The 25,809-nt window shown below is 45.7% G+C and overlaps 1 protein-coding gene across 1 annotated transcript in view; it reads left to right on the top strand.

Annotated features, from left to right (window-relative positions):
• Window positions 1–25,809, top strand: part of LOC142585003 (glutamate receptor ionotropic, kainate 3-like) — a 248,816-nt gene that overhangs the window by 129,774 nt on the left and 93,233 nt on the right. Inside the window, exons 6-7 of the mRNA XM_075695424.1 lie at window positions 1,324–1,515; window positions 3,774–4,016. Coding sequence (XP_075551539.1) covers window positions 1,324–1,515; window positions 3,774–4,016 — 435 coding nt within the window. The remainder of the gene's footprint in view (window positions 1–1,323; window positions 1,516–3,773; window positions 4,017–25,809) is intronic.

The following is a 25,809-nucleotide window of genomic DNA, read 5'->3' as shown; positions in this document are numbered from 1 at the left end:
GTAATGCTCTTTCAGCCTAGTGTTAAGACATCGGCCAGTTTGACACACGTATGTTTTGTCCGCACGAGAAACGCACAGAATACATCACTGAAGTTGAGCATGAAACATGAAATAAAAAGCATGAAATGAAAGCGATCACGTCAACTATATAAAGGCACGAAAGGCAGGCAAGTTAGCAATATGAGCTTGTGCGTCGTGCGTATCATACCGGTTGCCATGGTGATTTAAGTTTTCTACCAACGTTGCTTGCTTTTTTTCTTTTCGTTTTTGGTGTGCTACAGTTACTCATTTTTCCTGTCTCGCTTCTCTCTTTTGTTTCGAAATTGTGGCGTTCCGCTCTACGTATTCTTGTAGCGCACACCACCTTGTATGGGCGAATGCTGTTCGCGTACATTTTGATATAGATTTACTGTGTAAAACTGTAATGGTTCGAAGCTTGTTTATACAGCAAGAAACGGATGTAACGAGGAATGCGAGAAAGATACTAGCGGCAATTGACAGGAGGCTGTATGCGTTACTTTCATGACAAGGCTTGTGACAAGGTGTGTGTTTTGCTCTCACATTTATTTACTTTTCGCGCACTTTAAGCGTTATTCAGCGTATTGATGTGCCCTTGTTGTGTCTTTATGTTCTGCCGTTCTCTGTTAACTATAGCAACGTTTAATGAATCCTTCATCGTTCCGGTCAGTTATTCCTGCTAAGTTGTGTTTTTCTATTACCTAACTGTTCCCGTGACGAAAATAAAAGTGACACAGGTGCCCTGCATTAGAGTTCTCTTTCTAAGATTGACAAGAAATAACCACTAGTACTGTATTTAGTTTCTATAATGAACGTGCTCCATATAAGCGGATATTATGATAGACACAAATAATAACTAAAGCTCGAAAATCTACAATAGGCGCCTAGTGTCTTCCCCCCTCTTATGCATCAGTTACCGGTTGTGCCAAATGTTAAAAAGGTCCCTTTTTGTTTACCGGCTATACTGCTTCACTGCTATGCAGTCACTCTTTCTGTCTTTCGGCCAACAGACACTGTACTGCATATAAGTAGAGGTCTACTTACTTTCTATGTCACTGGAACGCCTCTGCAGCTACACGAAAAACAATAAGCCGTCCACTGAAAGCTATACAGCTACTCAAACAAGGACCTCTTAAACATCTGACATTGACGGCATACCGCCTGTGCGCACGTTTACTTAGGCCTCACTCTACGAGGCAGCGTGTATAGCTATAGTCAACCGGTGACGCATTCGCGTGCTTCACTACCTTGTTGTTGTTGTTTTTTGTCCTCTCTCCTCCTCTATCGCTGCGCCGGTGGTAACAGGTGGGAGCATGGACGGGGGACATCGGCCTGACAGCTGCGGCACCCCTTCATCTCCCGGCGCGGCCGCCATCACGTCAGGCGTCAACCCATGCCGCAGGCACAGCCGGAACGGAAGGGCGCAAAGGGGGAGGCGAGTCCAGAGAGCGGGCCGACCTGAGACACCGGCAGCTTCTTCGCGTCACAACCATCGTCGTAGGTGTCCCGACGTAAGACGATCACTACTGGCCCCCCGCCCACGCCAACAGAGTGAACCGTGGCCACTGCACGTGCACGCCCGGGCTTGGTTTTTCTTTCCCGTGTGCCGCAAAAATTGTTAAGACTAAATTATTCAAAGAGAGAGAGAGAGAGAGAGGCGGGGGCACGCAGCACTAGGAAGAGAGGCCGTTAGTTGACACGTAACACCTGCCAGCGGAAGGTGCCTCAACGCGGAGGGCCTCAGAACAATGTAGGCAGCAAGATTTCTAGTGGACGAAAAAGAAGTTGAGACGAGGGAAAGAAGGCTGTGGCACGCTCGTGGCCTAAGAGCAGCCAGGAGGAACTAAACACGATAAACACCTGCGTTTGAATATACGCTCGAGTAGACGTAAGACGACAGCCTCGGGAGGCGCGGGTAGTGGGGCTCACAGGTGCCTTGTTTAAAGAAAAAAAAAAAGAAGTGTAAATGAACACGAAAATCGCGTCGCAGGGCTGAAGTGCGACAGACGTGACCTTCTTGTCTGCTTGGAAAAGCCCGAGAGAGAGAAAACAATGCCTGCGTAAAGTTTGGGCAATGTGGGAAGATGGGAGACAACAGAAATGGCGTAAGTGCTTACAATGCGCGATGGATGCGCTGTCGTTATACTTTTGATGTTCCGCATGGTGAGTGGTAGCGGCAAAAGGGATAACTTTTGGGCCACAGTGACTAAGGGAAGTATAACCGACTGACAGCAAAAAGAAAAATACACAACAATAGGCACGTGACTTAAAGAACGATTGTTATGCATGCTTCGCAAAAGTTGTAGTAAAACTGTCACTCTTGCGTCATTTCTGTGAAAAGCTTAGTCAAGTCAGTTGAAAAAACGTCCCCGCATACAAATGTCTTCCATAATTTTGGGCCTTCAAGTCAAGCTGAAGTGGACTTGCATCTTTGCGAGAGACATGGAAGCAGAATTTTCTGTAAAGAAATCATGCAAGCAGCAGCCCTCTAGCGTCGGTTTACCCTCGGGCGTTGAACACTGTTCAACATGAATAATTATGTATTAAGTTTTCTATTGGCAAGTACCGTAGTCGACATCTGATTCTAGTGTCTCGGGATCCGCATTTGGTTTGTAAAAAATATTTTCCAATTGTTCTTTTTTATTTGTAAGGGTCATTACTTCACAACTATAGCACACGAAACTAGAAAGTTCTCTCTAATACGTCTGGCGACATGCCGCAAGGGTGAATGCATGCACAGCAGTTATTGACTGTTTCGCCCGCAACTGAAATATGCACTGCCTCTATTTTGTTCATTCATATGTTTTTTTTTTATATATATAGGTGCCTATGCATGCTTCTATCCATTTGCTTTAGCTAGGTGCACAGCATTTGGCTTAATTTTCGGAAAGAAAACACGCTTTACCAGATGTTTGGTTAAATTAAAAAAATTGGAAGGAAAGCTGATTAGATAACTTCCTCAAGCAAACAAAACCGGAGAACTCGATAAGTACCCACCACCACAACGTGTGTACTCAATGTGCTGTAGTGTAGTGCATTATGGACTGAACAATTTCGAAAACTTTCCAAGACGCTTTTGCCGGAATCTACAGAGGAACGATAGCACGAGGTATTTCATGAGTGTTGCTGCTAGGGTGAAAAGCTTGCTGTTCGTAAACAACCGAAGTGTTTTAAATGACGGTTCAGAAAGATGGAGAGCTAGCTGAGAAGGGGAGCGATAACGCGCAGGAAGCGAGTCTGGAGAAACTTTTAAAGCAGTAAGCAGATGGACTGGCTACTGACCACACTCGCTTTGAAAGCAGCTTCATCACGAGAACAAAAAATGAAAACTGACGGTGAATAATGGTTTAAATCTACTTTCGAATGTTCCATCTAAAAGAGAACCGCAAAAAAAAATCGGCCAACCTTTCCGACAACGCAGAGTATTTTACTTACACGAGGCGTCTGTCTTTTCTCTTGCACCTCTTCACTTCCTCGTTCCTGCCCACCAACTTCCGTTTGTTTGGCTTCTGTTGCATTTTCTTCCCCGCCTGCTCTATTCTCCTTTTCCTCCCTCATGCATTTTGCGCCATCCTGGCGGATTTCCTCACTTCCCCTTTGCCCATGGATATTCTCGTCCCTGCTCCTTCTCCCCCTTTTTTTTCTTTTTGCCGGCAAAACCCATCTCTGGCGCGCTTCTTTCCTCGCCGTTCGATTCTCTGCAACCCCCCCCCCCCCCCCTCGCCTACTGCCATTACTTCCGCGCCGCCGGCCAGCACCCTCCGTACGTGATAGCTCACCGCGTCGACGGAGGGAGGATGCCGCCATCGGTCAACGGGTCGTCGACACCACCTGCGCGAGTCCGCTACACGGGCTTCGCCGTCCAGCTGCTGGACATGGTGGCCTCGGCGCTTGGGCTCGAGTACGAGATACGCGCGTCGGCAGGCGGCTCCGACTACGGGACGCTGTCGGCGCGCGAGGGCCGGTGGAGTGGACTGGTGCGGGAGGTCTTCGAAAGGGTGAGCTGTGCCACGTGAGAGGTGGCAAATAAAAGCGGTGTGTGGGGTGGGTAATACAGTTAAACAAAATTCCATGTTAGTTACATTAAAAAGCTGTCCCTCAGAGCAGCGTAACAGGAGCCTGAAAATGGCCCTGTGGAACAGCTTTCAAAGCGTTCAACGCGAATGTGAATAAAAATTCATATATATATATATATATATATATATATATATATATATATATATACATATATATATATATATATATATATATATATATATATATAGTTTGGTGGTTACTGCAGATACGATGCTCATTGACTGAAACCATTCCTCGCAGCGATGACTGACGACAATGTAGATGTTCGAAAGTACTAATACTAAAGATTAAATGAAACCGTCACACTGAGAGCGAGATAAAATAGAAAAAAAGGAAGGGAGGGTTCATAGACGCAAGTCCAGTTTACAACCCTGCACTGCACTGGAAGAAGGAGATAAAGGGGCAACCGATCACAAAGTGACATTCTGTAGCCATAATAGAGACACAGAAACAGATTATTGCTGTTCACACACAAATACAACATGCCTATCTAAACTCATTTGTTGTAAAACAATGTGATGACAGCGTGTTTGGGGCTACATATATTTATTGATGCTTTACAAGTTCTTGGCTGCTCGCTTCACACATTCATTTCTGCATCTTGTTGCCGCATTTCCGAATTATTTTCTCTTTACCGTGCATTGAATAAGTTTTTCTTGCGTTGTTTATCGTCTTGTATTTGTTAAAGCACTGAAGCTGCCAGACTTAGTAGAGAAATTTGAAGATGAAGTGTCTTCTTGACATGACGCCTCACTGAGAACGTCGTCAAGGTTTCAAGTTATATTTTCAGGCTGTGTGCTGTTATTAAAGACAATACGAGATGGAGTCAAAATGCACTGATTCATAAATATTGGCGAACTTGTAAGGAGTAAAGACAGAATGCGAAAAAGGTTTCGGAGAGAGTTAGCTAGCGCGTACTCTAATGCAAAGATGCGCAACTTATCCAACTTACGACAATATTGTGGTACCACCAAAACATCGAATAAGATTGACTTCACATAATCATGAACTTCTAGATTTCTTGCCTTAGGCTCCGATTCTATTGCGTCATTCTCTATACATATTTTTCAGTACACGTACTTTCTTTTTAGTTAGTGCAGCTGTTGTGCAGGTCACGTGTCCATCGCACTCAAACCTGCTGCGATGAAAAATGTTTTTTTTTATAATTCCTTCTTCCTTTGTGAATCACAAGGCTTGAGCAAGGCTTACTCTGATTCTATTTTCCCATCGCCACCAGTAGGGAACGAGCAGCTTGTTAGGGAGCGTAAGCATTTTATGCTTACCCAACGAGAATTCTGTCCTTCCATGACGTAGGACAAATGCAATGGCTCATATCCCCCTAAATAATGGCTCATATCCGCGTAAGCAATAGCTCATATCCCCGTAAGGAAGCAAAAAATGCAACGGCTCATAGCCACGTAAGGCACAGGCTGCAAGCGCTCAGTCAAATGAGGTCAACAGTGCATGCATTCACTGAATTGGTCCATACAACACAGAACCGCACACATTTCAATAAAGAACAAGCTCGAAACAGTCATCCGAATCATCAATGAAGCATCCCCATCAGCAAATGTAGTGGTAGTTTTTGCAACAATTCTTTGGACATCCAGGTTGATAAGAACCGGCAAGAGCTGGTAAGGGTCGGACAAGGTTGCTTACGGCCGATAGGGTTGATAAGGTTTTTTTACAGTTCGGATCAAGTTTCAAAGCATTGACAATGATACCGGGCTGCGTAGGGATGAGAAAATGGCACAATGCTTGCGTATACTTCACAAATCCCAGAGTAGTTGCTGCGTGAATTTTTCTTCTCGTAGACATCCGTCTTCGAATCACCAATTTCCGGAGGAAAGACGAACGACTGTGGCAGATTTGACGGGTTAATCCTGATACCACGACTCAGCCGACTAAAATATTTTACCTTGGGATAAAATTTTCTTTTTATTTCAATTAGCCCAGCATTTACACCAGCAGAACAAGGTCTTTGAGCTTGTGAGCGGGCTCCAGCTTGCTCAGCTCACTTTCAGTCGGGAAGGGAACGTGCACTTCGATTTTTTTTTTTTTTTTTGGCGGAGCTCTCATCTAATTCTTCGATTTTCGTCGACCATTGTGCACGGGCGCACATGTAGCACTCGTGCCGCAGCAGCCGAAGGCACAACGCTGTGCCGGCTCAGCCACCGAGCCGACTGAGGGCAGCGTGCGCCCACTTCCTCGTTTTTACAGCCAAGTGCAATCCGTGTCCTTCCACTAAGACTCCCTAACCCTCCGCGCCGGCTGCACATGCGCCTTCAGTGGAGCGTCAGAATGCCGACGACGAAAATGCGTGGCTCGAGCGCGCCGCACAACGGCCACTGCAGTAACATGAATCGTGTCGGTTTCGGCATCGTTCGAGGTACAGACCGTAGAAAACAGCCTTCTGTAGCGTTACGTATAGTCGTTTTAAACAAATGAAATAGAGAACAAAGGGATAATTCACGTAAACACAAGACATGTGGTAACAAGTATAAATGCACCATAAAGCCACGCAATGACAATTAGGGATCGTTTGTTGCGTCGTTAGGAAAATTCTTTTGGTGCAGCTTGTCGGCGCAGTGAGATGATGGCATTTCCGAGGCTTGTTTACTTTTTCCAAGAAACCGTCTTCGTTTCCTGAGTAACGGAAAAGAGCTATTAGAACAAATACAATATATATATATATATATATATATATATATATATATATATATATAGAGAGAGAGAGAGAGAGAGAGAGGGAATATATCTGAGTCTCGTTTACTTTATTTCCAAGAAAAGAGTTTTGTTTTTCTGAGAACAATGCTCGTGGAGACTCTTGGATTACTTTTTATTGAGAGGAGGAGACTTTTTCGAATTGCCGAATCCACCCTATCAGAATATTCGATAGTACTCTTGATTCTGCACGACATGAAACAGACGAGGAAAGGAAAAGCCAAGCAAGCTGTTCAAAGACGCTCGATGAATTGCTGCAAGCACCTAAATGTGCTTTCGTAGACAGATTACCGCGACCTCATATTCAAGACGGTTTCTACAGGTTGGGGTTTCGCAAAGCAAGTCACAGTGTTGCCTTGGAGCAGCACAATCGGAGAAACAGTGCGGTCAAAGCCGTTAACAGCACACTTCAGTCGTGTAACTTCACCAGGCTAGGAGCGATGGTGAGCACGCTAGAGATGGGGCGACCGAATGATAGAAGTACCGCATCACCATTAACCATACTAACCGAAGTCGATGTTCAGAATATCCTCCTGGCCAGGCGGAAATAAACAATCAGCAGCTGTAACGAAGCGCACCCTGTGTGCGTCGAATTCACATGAACATTCAGTGGCTCTCATTTGAATTACCCGTTGATGGCAGGAGATCAAAGCTAACGCGGATGAGAGGAAGACCCATCCTAAAATGAGCTCGGGAGTACAGGTGGACTACACGATACACTGAATGTGGTAACGTACGCCTTCAATAAAAACATGTACTGGGCAAACTTCGGAGGACTGAATAAGGACGGCATTCCAACAGGCTGGACCAATGTAGGGCGTATTCACTTTTCGCAAACGGGAACACAAATCGGCGCTAATAACTGAAAGAAAAACATCCGTGTCGATCAAGGATTTAATCTTCACACTTTCAACGCACACCGACAGTATATTACACAGGTGTTTGGGAGGGTTTTGGCGGCGTCCAAATGATGCGGCTTTGCCTCCTCAAGCTGCCCTGTCTAGTTTTCGGAGCGATGTTTAGGAGACGATGTCGCCGCACGAATAGGACAGGAAGAGCGTCGCTATACAGAGGAAGAGCGTTAAAGGAAAACGAAGGCCTGCGTAACGGAAACTTCCGGTTGTGCCAACGTTGTCCAGGGAGGGGGAGGATCGTGCGTAAAGTTGGTAACAGCGGCGCTGTTGGGGTCCTTGGGCGGAAAGCTCATCTCGCACCAAAGCACCATAGCCACGTCGTTCGTCCGGTTGACAGCGTCGGCAAAACCTTGAAATCTGGCCACGGATGCAGCAGTAATATTACGCCGGTCAGGGCGGGTGTCACGCGCTATCCTAAGGCTGAGCCGGTGCTCTTGCTGAGAGTGAAGTGAGAGAACCATGCGGTGCAGGCGCAGGTGGCAGAGGCTGCGGGAAGAGTGATGCTACAGCCGAAATCTGAGCAAGTGAGCATTGATAGGGGGATTGAGCCTGGCGCGCACGCCAATGCAGCTAGTTATTCCCTCAGAGTGTTACTTAGGCTGCATCCAGGAGATGTTTCACGGACGTTGGCAGCACATAATGAAGCTTGCGCTGGCAGTTTTTCGCGAATGATGGTACGGATCAATGCACGCGGCTTGTTGTCATTGGTTGCCTTGTTATAATATACGTCAGGCTGCAATTGGATTGAATGAAGCTCATCGGTGCGCTAACACGTAGCGATAATGTCGGCTACTGTAGTGGGGTTCTTCACAACAAGGGAATTAAACGCAATCATCCGCCATTGAGTAAATGGCGCTCGGGGTCATTCTCCGTCATAGAGCGGTTGACGCGGGGCAAAACGGCGAGGACATCTGCGTACGAAGTGTACGACTCAACGATGAGCTGAACACGCTCGGCAAGTTTCTTTTTCGCAACCTCTGAGAGGACATTGGGGATGATCAATATTTGCCGGAGCTACTGTTTAAAAGAGGTCCCGTCAACTAAGTCATATATGTTTATGGTTAAAAAAACCAAGTCTACGCGACGTTGGTTAGATAAACAGCTACAAGACTCCGCTTCGTGGAATCGTCTCAGTGCATGGTTAAATGCCACTCGCAGAGCCGTAATTTTCCAATCATTAGTCAACATCGTCCCCGTGGAGACCAGCGAACATCTGTGGATTCTTATGAGTGCTATATAGTGATCGTCCAAGGAAGTGTCCCCACAGGTGTAGGCATAGTGGAAGCTGCCGTGTCGGGCTGCTGCATTTGCGACACGGCCGAGGGCAGCTGATACAAGCGGTGACCCGAGTGGAGCTCCAGGGTCGTACTCAAGAGGAATCTTGAGAGAGAGGACTGAGGTACCTAAGAGCAACCTCCACCACTTATGAGGCAAAGGTTATCAGCTTATATGACGAAGATTATTTCAGTGAGCGAGCCACCCGCTGTGACGGTCCCGAGTGGTGATGATGAGTTTGTACAGATGAGGAAGAAGAAATACGCACGCTGCGCTCACAATATGTACATTATGGGAGTGCTGCCAGTATCAGCGGCATCGCAGCCATCTGTGGAAGAAGACGGCGACGGACGCACCAGGAGTGGCGCGAGCAGTGGATAGGTGCCCTTGGGCGCGGCTTGCCGGAACTATAGGGCATAGCCTCCATGGTAACACACACACACATATATATATATATATATATATATATATATATATATATATATATATATATATATATATATATATATATATATATATATATATATATATATATATTCAACCAATATTGCGCATAGTGCAGAGGATTGTGTTAAGTCACGAACTACTACGTTTGCATTTATTGAAAATTTAGTAGAGGAAACGCACTTGGCAGCCGCGAAGGAGCTGAAAGAGCGTACACGACAAATTGCCGTATACAGAAGCCTGCACGTTATCTGATTATTTGAGCTATATTGTTCTTGAAAAGGTGACAATGTGCCTGGAAAATATGGATGCTTATGTAGAAAACAGACCAATTTGTGCTGTCCAACATATTGCTAAAATAACTTCAACGGTGGCAGCGAGCAGAACCTTTCAGCCTTCCTCAGTATACCATCCACATCCATGTGCACATGCAAAACGTCATGCCGTTGTTCATGCGTTATTCATCTTCTCCACATGCTGTCTCTTTCTCTCTCTCTCTTTCTCTCTCTCATCTTTCTATATCCCGTTTCTAGTTTCCTCAGCATAGGGTCGCTCGGAAGATTTCTGGTTTGCAAAGAGGCAATATATAGAGTTTTCAAGGAAGCCATTTAGGCCTACCAAATCGGGATGGTCTCCCCTCAGGCATTCCGCATTCTCCAAAGCGCCAAAAGTATTTCTCCCCATTCTCTCACTTGGTTTCCTGCTCACTTGAGGTCGACTGAGAGCTCTCCCTCTAACCCTAACGAGGGCGCGCACGAGGCCATGCGAGGACTCACTGACCGCGCCTTCGCCGTCCCCCTGCGCCGCGGAGAATGGGGGTGTTCAATGAGATCACCACACACTACTATCTGTGAAGACGGGTATTCCCCCTCGGGCACCCTGCCTTATGCAGGGCGCGGGCGGTGACCCTTCTACATTTACAAGCCCGTGCGTATCCTAACCTTGCGCTTCTTCATGCAATATACCATGAAAGGTATCCCAGTGCGGACTGTCCTGCCTGTGGACTAACGGCAACATTGGATCATGTGTTGTAGGAGTGTGAAGCCATCAGCTCCTCCTTCAGCGAGGGTAGGTGCGCTGCCCTCTTGGGCAGCCCCGAACTTAACCGCCAAACTCTGGCCGTCCAGAGGGCCCGAAATCGGGCCGTCAAGCTCGGCTTGGCGGTCCCTAAGTGGGACTAGCCGGGTGGCGCGGGGTCTCCCGTGCGTCTTCTCTGGACCGAACAAAATTCACTCACTCACTCATTCACTCACTCACTCACTCACTCACTCACTGACTCACTCACTCACTCACTCACTCACTCACTCACTCACTCACTCACTCACTCACTCACTCACTCACTCACTCACTCACTCACTCACTCACTCACTCACTCACTCACTCACTCACATTCTTGCCTTCTGCCTTTCATTTCTCCTCCTCTCTCGTCCTCGTGTACGTCAAGCATTATACGTCGTCTGTGCGTAGAGAGACACACCCATAATGTTATGCGATCCCCGTGGGCGTGGGCAATTAATTCTCGCTTGCCGAAATCGCCGCAGCTGCATGCTGAAGGCTTTGCTACTTCAAAAGCGTTTTGTCTGAGTGATGTTGGCTTTGCTCTAAACGGCAATTTTCTCTAGAGAAGTTGACACGACACAGTCTACGTGTACTTCGTCGTCGATTCGGAACCGCGCTATATTATGGATCAGCGCTGCAGCTACAAGTTATTTTGCGATCCTCTCATGTCTCCTTCTAAGTGGCCGTTAAACTGGACGGCGCTTCTTGATGCTTTTTTTCAAATCTTTTGTTTCCGAGCAACCACTTAAAGCTTTCCTTCACTTAGCTTCTTCGGGCTTATGTGTAATGGAGCACTCCGAACAGGAGTCTGGCGTCACGTACTCTTTCGAGAAAAGATGAATTACTCGGCCGCGGCACGCCCACTGATCGATGATCGCCTTAAGCGGTTTGAAGCTCTAATTGAATTTGGGCCAGCCTCCGCTCTTTCATTTATTTCTTACAACGCTGCGGTAGTCGACAAGAAAGGCCCGGAACTCGAGGTTCCTTTTTAGCAAATTTTTAGTACCCCTTATACTTGATGTAATTCATTTTTTTCTCACTTATGCGGAATCGCAGCCATGACGAATATAAAACAAAAATGAAGCTTCGCGCCGCTGTTAGGATGTGGTAATGCTCGGCCGCGTTGTTCTATAGAGTGTATCCGCGATGCTTGAGCATATTTTCTTTAATGTAGAAGGCACGAATGGAAAGCAAAGCTTTGAAATGGCCAGAGAGCTAAATGGGAGGGCGATATTTAAGTTCGCGACTCTCCCTAGGAAGTCCGCTGTACTTTTATTTATTTCATTGTTCTCTCAATGCATGCTGAGCAACTTCTAGGCTTGATTCGAAGCAACCTTGTCGGTCTTAAAACGAGGAGTTTCACTTGGGCAGCATTAGGCTGCGTGGAAAATTGATTTTGTTTGCTTTCAGTGACGCCATCATTGAGCCCGTGCTTTCCGTTTTGTCTTAGTGCTTTTCAGCACATGTATTTCCTCAGATAATCTTCTCTCGAAAACAGTAATCTAATGGACAATGAGTCGGAATTGCTATTGCGGAAGCTAACTAGTTTTTCGGAGACAATTCGCGGCTTCAGATTAGGTGATTTTCACTATCGTATCAGCGAATGAAAAACTAAAACGCTTGCCTGCTCATTGTCAGTGCTCAAATGCAGCCGTAAGAACTACACCTAAAAGGAGCAAAGCCCTTTTAATGGTGATTCCAAAGGCGAATACCACAGGTTACATTACCCTTAGCCTTTCCCTTTTGTAATCTCGTAGTTTGTTGTTTTTATATGAGCTCGTGGGATTACGGTGTTTCGCAGCAACCGTGATATATTTTTTTTGTAGATACTAATGCACTAGGTGAAAAAATTATTCGGCACCTTAGGGACGATTACAGAGCTTGAAATTACTTTGAACTAGTGTCAAACTGTGCTTGAACTTAGTGGTAACCTTGTCCTATCTGTGAAATGAGCATATTTTATATTTGCTCCATTGCTAAGGGATCGAATTTCTATTTCCTGCTTATATATGTTCTTTTAATTCACAATTGACAGAGGCAGTGTTGGTTACTAACTTATAGGTGAAGTAGCAAATTTCACGAAAAGATTCGATTTGTATTCAAGATAGCGGCTTATTCTACGTTCAAAGACAACCGATCTCTGCCACGCGGATACGGTGGCGTGACGACCAAAAGTGCGCAGCCGATTGGTATGGACTGTTATGGCAACGTGTATAAACGTTAGACTTGAACTGTATTCACATAGCTTTTCATTCGCGCGCTCAGTTCCGGTTAATTTCAGCGATAAGCTGTATCTGTTGGAAGCTTAGAACGTTTATAACACACGAGAGCTGCATTGTGCGTCACAACCATTATTTCTCTTGTGATTTGCGAGCGTGCAAACTGATTTCAGTGGTAGTGCGAATATGACACTATGGGCAGAAACCAGCCCACTAAACGGAATAGTTAAGTACGACATTCGACATACCTGGGAAACTAAGTCGCTGAAGTCTCGAGTTTGGAGCTTTTCTTTGTTTATGTCGTGTACGTTTAGGTGCTGCCACCTTCTTTCGCGTAAGTGTTGACTGAATTAATTACGGGGTTTTACGTGGCAAGACCACGATATGTTTATGAGGAACGCCGTTGTGATGGACACCGGATTAGCTTTGACCATCAAGGGATGTTTAACGTGCACACAGTGCACAGGACATGGGCATTTTTTTTTTCATTTTGGCTCCATCGAAATGCGGCCTCCGCGTCTAGGATTTGATTTTAATTTTACACTGTGGAGACGGCGACACACACACATGCACGCACGCATGCAAATGATAACATCAAAATATTTAAGGTGATACACAATGTTCTCGACTGCTGCGCTCTGTAGTCCGATCTATCCTCATTGTCTGAATCGCGAGGCCTGAGCAGGCTCGGTTCCGCCTGCAGCCTTACAAGACATTTACGTATACTACTTTCCTTCCTCAAGTTGTTCCCATCCACATGCTTCCCATTACTTGTATGCGTCTCGGTGGCTTGTAATGGCACGAACAACTCAAGTAGCGTACTAATGAAGCGTGTACAGAAAAAGTTCGTGAGTATAAACAAACAACGTTTTTGGCCTTAGGCATCAACAACTTTTCAAGTTTAAATAGATATCATACACTTCCCTTACTTAGCTGCAGACGTAGTCGTTCCGACGTGCTCGTTCCTAGAAAATATTTAATGGAATTACTACATGTTCGGATCTAGGCAGCGAGCGTTTCACTGCGGTTTCTGCAGGCGACCACCAGAGAACATAGGCTCTTCCACGTTCTTGCTTCTTTTTGCATGCGCCTGCTTCGTCACAGAACGAAAAGTCTGTATAACTGGCACTTTTACCATATTGGTATCTTTCAAGGCGTCTTATTTCTGTTTTGTACTTTCTTTCTGTCTCTTTCTCTGTTCCGAGCTTTGCTTTTTTAACTTGAGCCTTCTTTCTAACGGCGCTTCTGTCCTGTTTTAGAAAAGTTTGTCTCACCTTCTGTGTTTGTGTTCAAGGCCGCAGTCGTTTGCCTTTGCTGTATGGTTGCTATGTAGTTGTTTTTTGTTTTTGTTTTTCGGCAGATATTTTATCCCATACCTATAGTTTTAGTTTTGCATTCCTACCTTTTGTTCATTTATCTTTTTTGTTTCCATGAGCATCCGCACTCATACTTCAAGGTTGTCCGTGAGCAGGTTAAATAAATTAAAATGTTTATGAGAAGCGAATTTCTCAATAGTCTGCAAGCAGAGCCCACAGAGCGCACACCATGCATTACAACGCGTTTAGTACGAGCAGAAAATTAGAACGTTGTATCAAAGTGTACACAGAGATCATTGACCTCCCAAACCATACACAATGGTACCGAATTCACAGAGTAAGAAAAAGAAATGCTTGTTGTTCTGCGCGTGAAAGTTTTAACTTGGGTATTAGCAGCATTCAAGGTGACGTTATCTTTGCGCCGTTTAGCAAGAGAACGGAGGTAAGACTGCAGAATGCTACATTCGTCAAGAGCATGGATTTCTTTGAGAATGTTGATGTACAAAGAAATAGAATAATTCTAAATTGGACGCGAAAAGCGTCTTTAATAAATGTTTTAGAAAGGAGTAGTCGTAATATTAATCCTTGAGGGACGCCGCTAGTTATCGTGTACAAGGAGGACAACTAACCATTACCATTAACATAACAGGATCTATCCCGAAGATAAAGGTGCAAGAAATTAACAGCTGCCAAATAAATGCCAAAATGTGTAAGCTTGACAAGAAGCAGTAAGTGACTGCATACATCAATATCTCTGCTGAGGTTACAGTAATTGGTGTCAACTTGCCCCCTTCAGAAGAACTGGCGTGGAGACTTGCCAGATTTGTGATAGTGGAGAGGCCAGAGAATCTGAGTTCTTCAAAGTAAATGACAATATGTTGCGAAAAAGTATAGCTTCAGAATCTTAGACGTGCCACAGAGAAAACAAATGTACCGATAATTCGGTAGTTCATAAATAATAATAATAATAATAATAATAATAATAATAATAATAATAATAATAATAATAATAATAATAATAATAATATACGAGTACCGCTTCTTTTGACGTCTGTTAAACGTCTTTTCATTGACGAGCTGAGCACCAGCGAAGCCAAACCCTCAATGGTTAAGCAAAGAAAGCATTGCGCTAAATACGGTTCATGAGCACTCTTGCACTCGAACTCAAAGATATACGTGCACAGCCAAGAATAGAGTCCGTGGTCTCGGGTTAAGCGGCTCATCTCCACCGACCCTGAACTACCACCACGCGGTACGCCTGCCGCAAAGTGTATACTTCTCATAGGCCGCATTTGTTGTTTTGTAACTAATGTAACTGTTTCAGTTATTCGCTGAAGCCATATGACTCACTCACGTTAAAAAAAAATAGCTTTTACCAACCGTGGGGCCAGCGACTCCGCGCCTATCATCTACGCACACTAGCTGTTTTCGTCAACAGCAAGTGCTTTGACTTAGCGCTCAAGCAATAGCCGTTGTAAGTGGACATTACCTCGTTTCCGGCAGTAACTTCCGCGACAAAACGCGAAGCTATGGGGATCAGCGTAAAGCTTTCTGCTGTAGATCCATTGACTGAGTTGGCAGGTGTGAGCCTTATCTCTTCCTGCAATCCCCCATAATATCCTAAGAGTGAACTTTCCTCCGAGAGTGTGTGTTCTCGAACGTGCCTCTCCGGATCATTTTGTTTGGAAAAGATTACAGTTTTTTTCCGCTACAGAGAGCCTAATTTGAAATCGATCATGCCAAAGTATCTGTAGTCCCCTCACACACATACACACACAAAAAAAAACGTCGCATGGAAACTTGACGTTGCAGAAACTCACAAAAAATCGTATCTGATTATACAGACGTCAAAACGTTGTGTTTTTCTTCGAGCAAACGGGGCCCTCACTAAAACCCCGAATGCTTGAAAGCTTGTCTAAACCGTTTCGTTTTAGATTTTAATTCTGGGGTTTGCACAGGCCGAAAAAAAAATTGCTGTGGAATTGAAATCGCTGTTATCAAGACTCCTGACGGGTTCGCTCATTTGATAGTCCATCAAAGTCTTCATTAATACTGCACTAATATTTGCAAGCTCTCATTATACTTTGTTCATTTTGAACGACGTACACACTCCAGGTGCAATAATTTTTGTTGCAATAGCAATTATATCGGCACTGCAGGGGAATTTCTGCCGTCGGCGTCGCTGTTGCCGTGAGGTTCCGTATAAAGCCCACAGGTGATAAAAGCGTCACCGCGCGTCGTATGCTGCATGTGTGAGTTTAAGCGTGTGAGAGGGACCAGGCGATCGCGGATCGATCAAGAGCACGCAACGGCGGAAACGGGGAGGAAGCGCGCCGCCTTCCATCGAGTGCAAGTCTTCGGGAGAAGGGTAGGGCAGGAGGGGAGAGGGGGCGTTTTACGTGGGGCGGCGCAACCGGACCTTCCCATTTTTGTTGTTTTTAATGAAAGCCATTCAATTTTTGGAAGCGCAAGCTTCAGTAGTAAACTCACACATTTATTCGCTCGCACTGGCGAAGTCGCTAGGTGGGGTCACCTGTCGCGAGGTGTTTCTTATTCAGGATAAACTGGTGCGAAGATTTGACACGCATCGCTTAAAAAATTGTATGAGTGCCCGTGCAAGCTTTCTTCTTTTTTACTATTCAGGGAACTGGCTGGTAATAGAGAACTTTCAGCTGCCACTTCAAATCGCATATTTCCGCACGTGTGCGAGCACAAAGGTATACCCAATACACTTCCCGCTGCCTTCACTTTGAGCCGACCCCGAATGTAGCGCAGGCAAACAATGTGTGCTAAATCTTGTTCACGGCGTCTTTCAATGAAAAGCAACATCCTTTAAATCTTTGCGGTGCTGGACGGAATCGCAACCGCGTCACACGGGTTTCTCAATTGCAGCACCCCTACTCTTCGCCACGATTGTATTTTTTTTCTTACATGGCACTTATTTTGTTAAGTGTAATGCTGCGTGCAATAACTGTACGAGCACTAGCCAACACAGTACACAGCGATGGTCTCAGAAAAACCTACAAAGCACTTTATATACACTATGCGTACACACTGGAACATAAAAACAAAACTACAAACATTTGTGTACTTAAAAGAGTGGCAACGACAGGCAGCTGTTCAAGATGTGTTAGAAATCCGGTTGAAACTATGTCAGGTTACAAATGTTCTACAAGTGACCAAGCATTTGAGCAATCTGAAATTTACAAGAAACAATGGGCCCAGGATTTCGATCCAACATGCGCGCCTTCCATACACTATGTTAGTCCAATTAGGGAAAACATGCGAAATGGTACGGCATCTTCATGCGATGCAATCAAAGATGATGATTCAGTGCAAAGTCTTCATTGAGAGTTATTAGAGCACATTCTAAAATACTATCGCATTTTCACAACTAATCAAGCAGCGCTCTATAGCTTAAGGTGTATCACAAAGGTGGCAATCAACAGAAGCTAAGTTTTCCCAGGTAGCATTTCGCTGTGCAATTAAACAAAGCTTCTCCCTCGCTCCCAGCGCGAATTCGCGGCGCAGCGACTGACTCTTTGTCGCTACAAGTGGATTCGTTTAATCTGTTTTTCCTACTTGTAGTTTGTCAGTGCGTTATGAATGCTCTCTTCTGTTCGCGTGCATCTGCATGCAACGCCTCCAGGAGGGCATATCCTGACTTTGTGGGCGTACCGCTAGACTGAGGATAAACTGAGTAGGCCATTCTGGGAAACATGACAAAGTATGCTTTTGGCACCGCCAGAAATAACGGGGTTGATGTTGTTTGCCTCTGTCCACTAAAGTAACTAACATGGTAACAATCGCTGCAATGTAACAGTAAAACTCCAGCTAGGCCAAATATGGCTGCGCGTCAAGCGAGCTACACCTTACGGCTAAAACTCTGGAAAGAGAATGGCCCACATGACCATACCGCATGTGCGCGTCAACTATGAGTAAGTTGAAGGCGAAGGCACGAAGAATGCAGCTTTAAAATACCTGGGCGCGGTTTCACGATTTCAGTATGTCGGCCGCTCTCTTCGGTCTAACCCGGGCAATCATCGTTTGTACTGTGTTGGCGTTTCGGGTCCCTAGGAGTGAGGTGCTCGAGGCGAAAACGCCAACCCTGCTCCGGAAAACAACCTCCTTTTTTTCACACCATTTGTCGGACGATGCGACGCCCCAACGGTAATCAATAGACGCCGTGAGATTTCTTATATTGATCGGTTGAAGCCAACGAACTCGCCTATACAATAGGCGAGCGCTGAAGAGAAGCTATTTTTTTTTTGTCAATTCAGTGAGTCAATAGCTTAATTCCTCAAGCTGCACTAAAAAGAAATTGTTGTACATTGTTATGGGGACAAGCCCGAACAAGAGCTTTGGTTAAACTAGCTGCACCAAGACAGCAAACGGGGTCACAATTATGATGGCGGACCAAAACACACATCGTCCTCCTTCTCGTATACTACATTTCGAGAACTTCCTTCTCATCCGTAGTATTTCTGCTCATTACGGTACGTATAAGATTTAGGCCGCCGGTGCATGGGATGTTTCCAGCGTGCGATAAGATGTTCCTGCTATGTCCAAACGTCACCATCTAAAAGTGCAGTCTTGTTTATATTGTTTAGCACCCGTTATGTCCTCTGCCAAGTGCAAGCTATATGGAGGCCCGAGATTTGCAGAAAACAAAACTGTCATGTTTGCAACTCTGTAACCCTCCAAGCAAGCACTTAATAGTACATCTGAAGCACACGAAATTGATATATTACGCTCTCCTGTGAATAATATCGCTAATATGTCTGTAGGAATATTGAACAACCCTTGTAAGCACTCTAACATATATACGTAATCTGCAAATATGTATCAGAATTGTCCGCTTTCGATGTTTTAACAATTGTAGTTTGGAGAAGTGCGATATCTGTTCTTGGTGCAGGCTTACATATTTGTAAGCTTCACGCTTTTGTTTCTCTCAACCCTACCAAATTACGGCAATTTCTGTCAAAATATGTAGGCCCTAAATTGATATTCCGCTTGCAAGATACAATGGAATATAACTTTCTCTCTGAAATGCACCAAATTTATTTTCACAATATCTAACGATTACCTAAGAAACATATTTTTGCGTTTTACATGTATTTAAATAGCCGGCATCGAAGTCGGACCCCAGCTAAAGCTCCCTCTCAACGTAGCAACGAGCGATGGAAAGAGAAATGTTAGGCGTAAAGTTAAGACAGGAAGACAGTGGTGGGAACGGGAAAGTAAACTCAAGTGGGTGATATTATAGTCAATATTTGGAAGTTGAAATAGAGTTGGGCATGTCGTGTACGGCGTAAGGGAAGCACAAGTTGCGGAAGCTAAATGAAACGTTGATGACAATCACGGCGTTCTTGTTTTCAATTCGCTGTTCCACGGAGATGTCGCACGCTCCTTTTTGACACCAGCCTCTTAGGTCGAAGTTAAAGAGAGTGACAAATACGGCCCATGTCAGCTTTTCCACGAATGTTGCTAGTGAAACAGGATAAGAAAATGTCCATTTAAGTTGCACGAAGCTTAGCATCAGAATTAGAGTTACAACTTAGAATTACTTACAATTAGCCCACAAGTCCCATACCATAATCTAGTATTTGCCTGGCATGTTTTTAATGGTATATACGTGAATATTGGTTGTATTCCCATGCATGCAAATACATCTTTATTTTTCAGTAATTAAAAGAGCATAAATTGCAGGCCAGCCGTAACCTCTAGGGATTTAAAGGCTTCGCCTGGCACATAGCAGAAAACCACAATTGAAGCATTAAATAACGCACTTACGATGAATTAGGAGACTGTCCGCCTTTTGTTGTATCCGTGGGCACCGCGCCATGTCCACGGTACGTGTACTGGCATCGAGGTACTATTTCAAAAAAACACCTGGATGCGTACTAGATTGATGATGTGTACGAAATGAACGTAGCACGAAAACTTGGGATGGATCTGCTACGCTTCTTTAGAGGCTTACCCAACTGCATGTGCAGACTAAAACTTGCGGGAAAATTGCTTTCCTGATTGGCGCGGGTGTGTTTTGCTTTTACTTTTTTGTTTCATATTATTTTTTATTTTATTCGAAGCTCTTCTTCTGCAGTCAACCCCCTTCTGCAGCTCGCGTCGCAAATGCTCACTGTAGCCTAGCGTATCGCAAATGAAGCGTACCCTTCCACGTATATGCGCAACGGACGAATCTAAAATTTCGCTATGAAACCCCCGGTCAAATTTTGAGCGGCAGATCCCGGTGACCGGGAAGTTTACGGAAAAGTGATCGCGTACTCAAAATTCAAGCGTTTCCAGAATTTTTGCGCTCAACTTTGGAGAAATAGGAGACGCGTTCCATCTTGTTCAAGCGTTCTATCGTTCCAGTAAGTTGAGTCAGTCAATCTGTTATCATTTGGAAAGTGAATGAGCCGAAACAGAAACTACTTGGGATACACGCTGGACGGTGCCTCAACGCACGCCTCTGAGAACATGCTAGGCCTCTGTAGACACAATACGTCGTAGCAACTTAGCCATTGGCGTAGTGTAGTGCGGCAGTATACGCCGTCATTTGATAAATGCCGAATCCTGACGCGACGCACAGAGCAATTAACGCTCAAAATCATAGAATCGTCTGTGATACATAGGAGAGGCCTTTCTTGTGTAAGCGCGCCATCCCTAAGTTTAATCCACAAAGAGCTCAATTATGTGAACAGTTTGATCGTCTGATCTAGCGACATGGTTGTACACTCGGGTTGCTCCATGCGTTGATCATTCAGCATCGCAGTGAACGGATTTTAACCATTCGCGCATCGTCGTTTAGTCCACACATGTTCCTTCAAATAAAAACTGGTTGTTAATATACGCCATTGTGCCATCTTTCCGTGTCCCATCGTTTAGCTGTCCTCCAAGTGAGTTTCAGAATATACGAACAAGCTATTTTTCAGCCCTTCTGCAACTGCAGAGGAAATTGGTGAGCCCGAACGGCTCACGGGTTTCGCGGCAAGCTTAAGTAAGTGTAGTTAGTGTAATTGTAGAGTGTCGAAAAATAGTTTCGCAATCGAAGTAGTAGTGAGAAATATAGTGCTTCATTCGTTCAAACTTTCATGGTAGTGGTGAAAGATTTTTGTAAGATTTTGCATGATGTCGTTGAGAAAACAAACTCCAGCTTTCCCTAATGGTTCTTTGGGTTTCATCGGGGATGTGCTTAATAGTCTCACCGCAATCCTTTAGAGCAAGGGGGGGAGGGGGTTTACGTCGACAACCTCCTCCCTGTGTTACGTAATTTCGAATGCCTGAATGTGTCTGGAAACTTGCTGTCTTGTATTCTGCCAGATACGGCCGCCACTTGAAAGTGACGAGTTGAGTTGAGTTGAGTTGTTGTAGGCTACTGGTGGGATTAGCCTTGCAGTTGCTGCCGGCAATTGCTCCACCGTAGCGACACTTAAAATAAATAAATCACATAATCAGACACAGACGTCCCAATCACAAATGATCACTCCTCAGTTCACCATGTGGAAGCCAAATCCGTGTCCTCTAGGTAATTTAACAGAAGGCGAGAGACCTCCTTCCTACACAATGGGTTCCCGCGCGGGAAAACAATGTCCTGAAGAGAGCTGTGAGGAAGTCCTGTGTTCTTGAGGGACCCGAATAACACCCTCCTTTCCGCGTTATACACAATACAGCACATTAGGTAATGTTCTATGTCACCGCACACACCACACGTTGAACATAATGGTGATAACGCCAGGCCAGTCTTATACTTCCACGCAGGGGTACGAGCAGAGCCCGTGTGAATGCGGAGCAGTAAGGTGGCTTGGTTTCTTTTGAGACCCTTGATCACACATGGCTTGTGAGGTGAGCTCCACAAAGAACTGAAGTGGCATGACACCGCTTCTCTGAAGAGTCTCTTGTCTTCTTGAGGCACTTTTCTCAAAGGATTCCCAGACAGCGCTCTCTGGGCGAGGCCGTCCGCCATCTCGTTGCCTATGATACCTATGTGTGATGGCACCCATTGGAATCGTATGGAGAAGCCTTTGACACGGAGATTTTGCACCGAACGTAGGGAGCTTAGAGATAAGGCATCAGTAGGGAACTCGTGGGAACCTTTGAAGGGCGGATTTCGAATCTGTAAGAATGACAACAGGTTGAGGCGTACAAAGCCGTAGCTTTTTGAGAGCTGCCTCAATGGCAACGCTTTCTGCCGTTGTGGAGGACACGACTGCAGTGAAGCGAACGGACCAATCATACTTCAAAGAGGGAATGTGAAAAGCAGCTGCACTAGATCCTCTGGCCTTGTCCACAGAGCCGTCAGTAAAAATTTGAAGATGACGTGCATATTCACTTTCAAGATGTTCCAGTACGAGCGAACGCGTTGCCGCCAAAGGAGAACTCCGCTTAGCACGAACGTGAGGAACTGCCAACGAACAATCGAGGCTCGCAAAAGACCAAGGTGGTTTCAACCTCTTAGTTCGACCTCTAGCGTCAAGACCCAGGTAACCAAGAGTATTAAGGGCCAAGTACGCTCGGGACTCGGATCTCTTTCGAAGGCGCTGTAGAAGGGTTCGGCCGGCTGCCGTCTGTTTGAGGCGGCCAATTTGCAACAATAACCTTTGTGAAGCGACTAAGGTAAGAGGTCTCGATAGAGATTCATAAAGTACTGCATTGTTAGGAGCAGTCTGTGGAACGCCAAGAGCCCTTCTTAGGCCCTTTCTGTGCAGAACCTCAAGTCGTTCCAGCTGTGATATCGATGGGGAAATTAAAGGGAGCTGATACATTATTCGACTCGTCACTAGTGCATCGTGCAACCTGATCATTGAAGAAGGGTGATTTCCCCATTGCTCACTTGCAACTCTATGGATCACATTGAGACGCGAAGATATCGATGTCACAATCGAGTCCACAGCTCGTCGCCACTGTAGGCGGTAGTCAATAATGACGCCCAAAAAGCGCTTGTGTTTCAATTGTCGAAGACAAGATTGATTAAGGTCTATCTTCAGCCGCGCATACCTTCTTCCTCTACCTGGAAACATGATGAAGCCAGATTTTTCTACCGAGAGAGTCAACCCAACACCTTGAAGGTAATTTTGAACTGAAAGTAATGATTGTCGAGCTATCAGAGCTAAACGCTTGTGTTGATATCCGGTTAACCAAAGACAAATGTCGTCCGCGTATATCGACATATGGACATGCCTGCAATGTTTTTGCACTTCAGCGGGAAGACCAGCCATTGCAACGTTAAAGAGCGTTGGGGAAAGAACACTTCCCTGAGGTACACCTTGCGATACCGCCCTTTCGGTGCTTGTGGTACTTCCTAATCGCACTTGAATTTTCCGATGACTGATAAATGAGTGAATGAATCGCAGAAGATATCCCTGTACGCCCATGGCCTGCAAACTATTTAGTATTGAGCTCTGAAGGACGTTATCATAAGCCTTTGATACGTCTAGGAAAATAACTAGTGTTGAAAGGCCGAAAGCTCTATGATGTTCAATATGGCTTATCAAGTCCAAGACGCTATCTTGCGCGCTTAAACCTGTTCGGAATCCAGTCATGCATGTTGGCAGAACCCTTCTATCTTCGAGCCACCAAGATAAACGCTTACTTGCCAGCTTCTCCATGAGCTTAGCCACGCACGACGTCAGTGATACAGGATGATGCGAGGCCAAGTCTGTCATTTCTTTGCCGGGCTTGAGCACTGGGACAACGTGAGCCACCTTCCATGAAGGAGGAACGTCGCCAGTCTCCCACACTTGATTGAGATAGCTTAGGAGCATCTTCCGGTGTTCCAGAGGTAGGTTCTGCATCATCTGGTTGGTGATGCCGTCAGGACCTGGTGCACATCGACGCCGCAGGCTGCTGAGTGCTGTCTGTAGCTCTCGAAGTGTAAACGGGGCGTCCATCACAGACGTAGATGTTGCAGGCAGAGCGCAGGGATGAATTCCTGAACTTACACTTACAAATGCATCTGCAAATTCCTCTGCCAAGCACACGAGAGGTTTCTGCTTGCGCAGTGCAAGCGCTTCGAAAGGTTTAATAGGACGAGAATATCCAGCAAGACTACCAATGACTCGCAAATTCTCGTCATCGGTGAGAAAACCGCCAAGCTAGCGCAGAAGGACGCCCACTGCGACCTACAGATCTTGTTCGTATGGCGTCGAATTGCATAGTTAAGCCTATTGAAGGTCGTCTTCAAGGATCTGTCGTCCTTCTTCCGCATCAGTTGTCGCTCCGCCCTTCTGCGCGCTGCGCAAAGGTTCCTGAGTTTTAAATCCGGAGTCGGAAAATGATTAGGCAACTTGACCGCTGTGGTAGCAGCCACCTTACCAGAAATCATTTTGTCTATGACATCACCAGAAACACATGCAAGTTGCTCCCTGTATTTGTCCCAATTAACGACATGGCTAATTTTAGAGCCGCGCATATGGAAGTCGGCAGTAAACACTAAAACTGGATAGTGATCACTTCCCATGCGGTCAGGAGCAGTTGACCATTTCACGCGGACGTCAGATGAATGCAAGGTTAGGTCTATGGATGTGGCTGAGGCTGGAGGCCGGAAGAAAGTCGGACTTCCGTCATTGGCCACGCACAATTCCAAACTGTCGATAACTTCTACAAGTTTGCGTCCGCGGGAATCTGTGTTCCTGTTACCCGAGACAGAGTGATGGGCGTTGAAGTCCCCGGAGATAATTCGGGGCGCTGGGCAACGGTCACAAAGCTGCTGGAGAAACAAGTCCATTGCTACCTTCTTCCGCGGAGACACGTATACGGAGGCAACAGAAAGAGTTCGGAAGCCAAGCCGTATCCTCACAGCCGCTACCTCAATACTATCGGTGCAAAGATCGGTGACGTTCAAAGCCACATGAGGAATCTCTCTTCGTAAGTAAAGGGCAGCACTTCCCGCGGGAAATGACTTTATGCTGCAATTCTTATGGGCGACATATCCAGTCAACGATCTCCCGCTTGGTAGGCCAGCCTCCGAGAGGGCTAATACTGGAACACAAGTATCTTTCAGAAATAATTTAAGTTCTGCTAATCGACTTAGAATCCCAGCGCAGTTCTATTGCATTATAAACGGCACTTTTCGGTGATTTTTTGTTGCACGAGGTTGAAGAAGACTAGCCATATTATAAGGTAAAGGTCGCTGCGAAGGTGGTAATCATGGGCTCAAAGGAAAGAACGAGCTGAAGAAAGTTCTTCAGGGTTCCAGTCTGCATCGCTTGAACATATGAGCGCAGGACTTCAAACAAAACTCGCAGAAGGTCGGACAGGTCCTGATTTTTGAGCTCCTTATTTTGCTGTACACACTGCCTCACAACTTCAACAAAGGTTGCGGACTGGGGCCCACTCTTGGCCACTGCAGCTTGTTTCTTCATCTCATTTGAGGCGAGGGAATGTCCTCCATGTTGTCGAGTCTGGCTGTGAAACTTGTCTGGCTGTCTGGCTGTCGAGTCTTGTCGCTGAGAAACTTGGACACTTTTTGCTGCAGCAGATCGAACGAACGAATCACCCACAGAGGACTTTGCCGTCTTGCTAGGCTCAGGTCGCTCTCTGACGTTGCTGGTTACCACGCTACGAACTTCCGACTCTAACGCAGGGAACTCAACTTCCGAATCTAACGCCGGGAACTCGTCACTTCCAGTTATCCGCTTCTCAGTAGGTTGTGGTTTGGGACCACTAATGAAGGACACTCGGCGGTGTAAGGCGCTTACACGGAAGGGGCAGCCACCGAAACTCGCTGGATGGTCACCACCACAATTAGCGCAAGCAAAATCT

This window comes from Dermacentor variabilis, chromosome 6 (genome assembly GCF_050947875.1).
Source record: "Dermacentor variabilis isolate Ectoservices chromosome 6, ASM5094787v1, whole genome shotgun sequence".
In the NCBI taxonomy this organism is placed as follows: Eukaryota; Metazoa; Arthropoda; class Arachnida; order Ixodida; family Ixodidae; genus Dermacentor; species Dermacentor variabilis.
The sequence above is the reverse complement of the archived record's forward strand: the minus strand, read 5'-3'. Positions and strand labels throughout refer to the sequence as shown.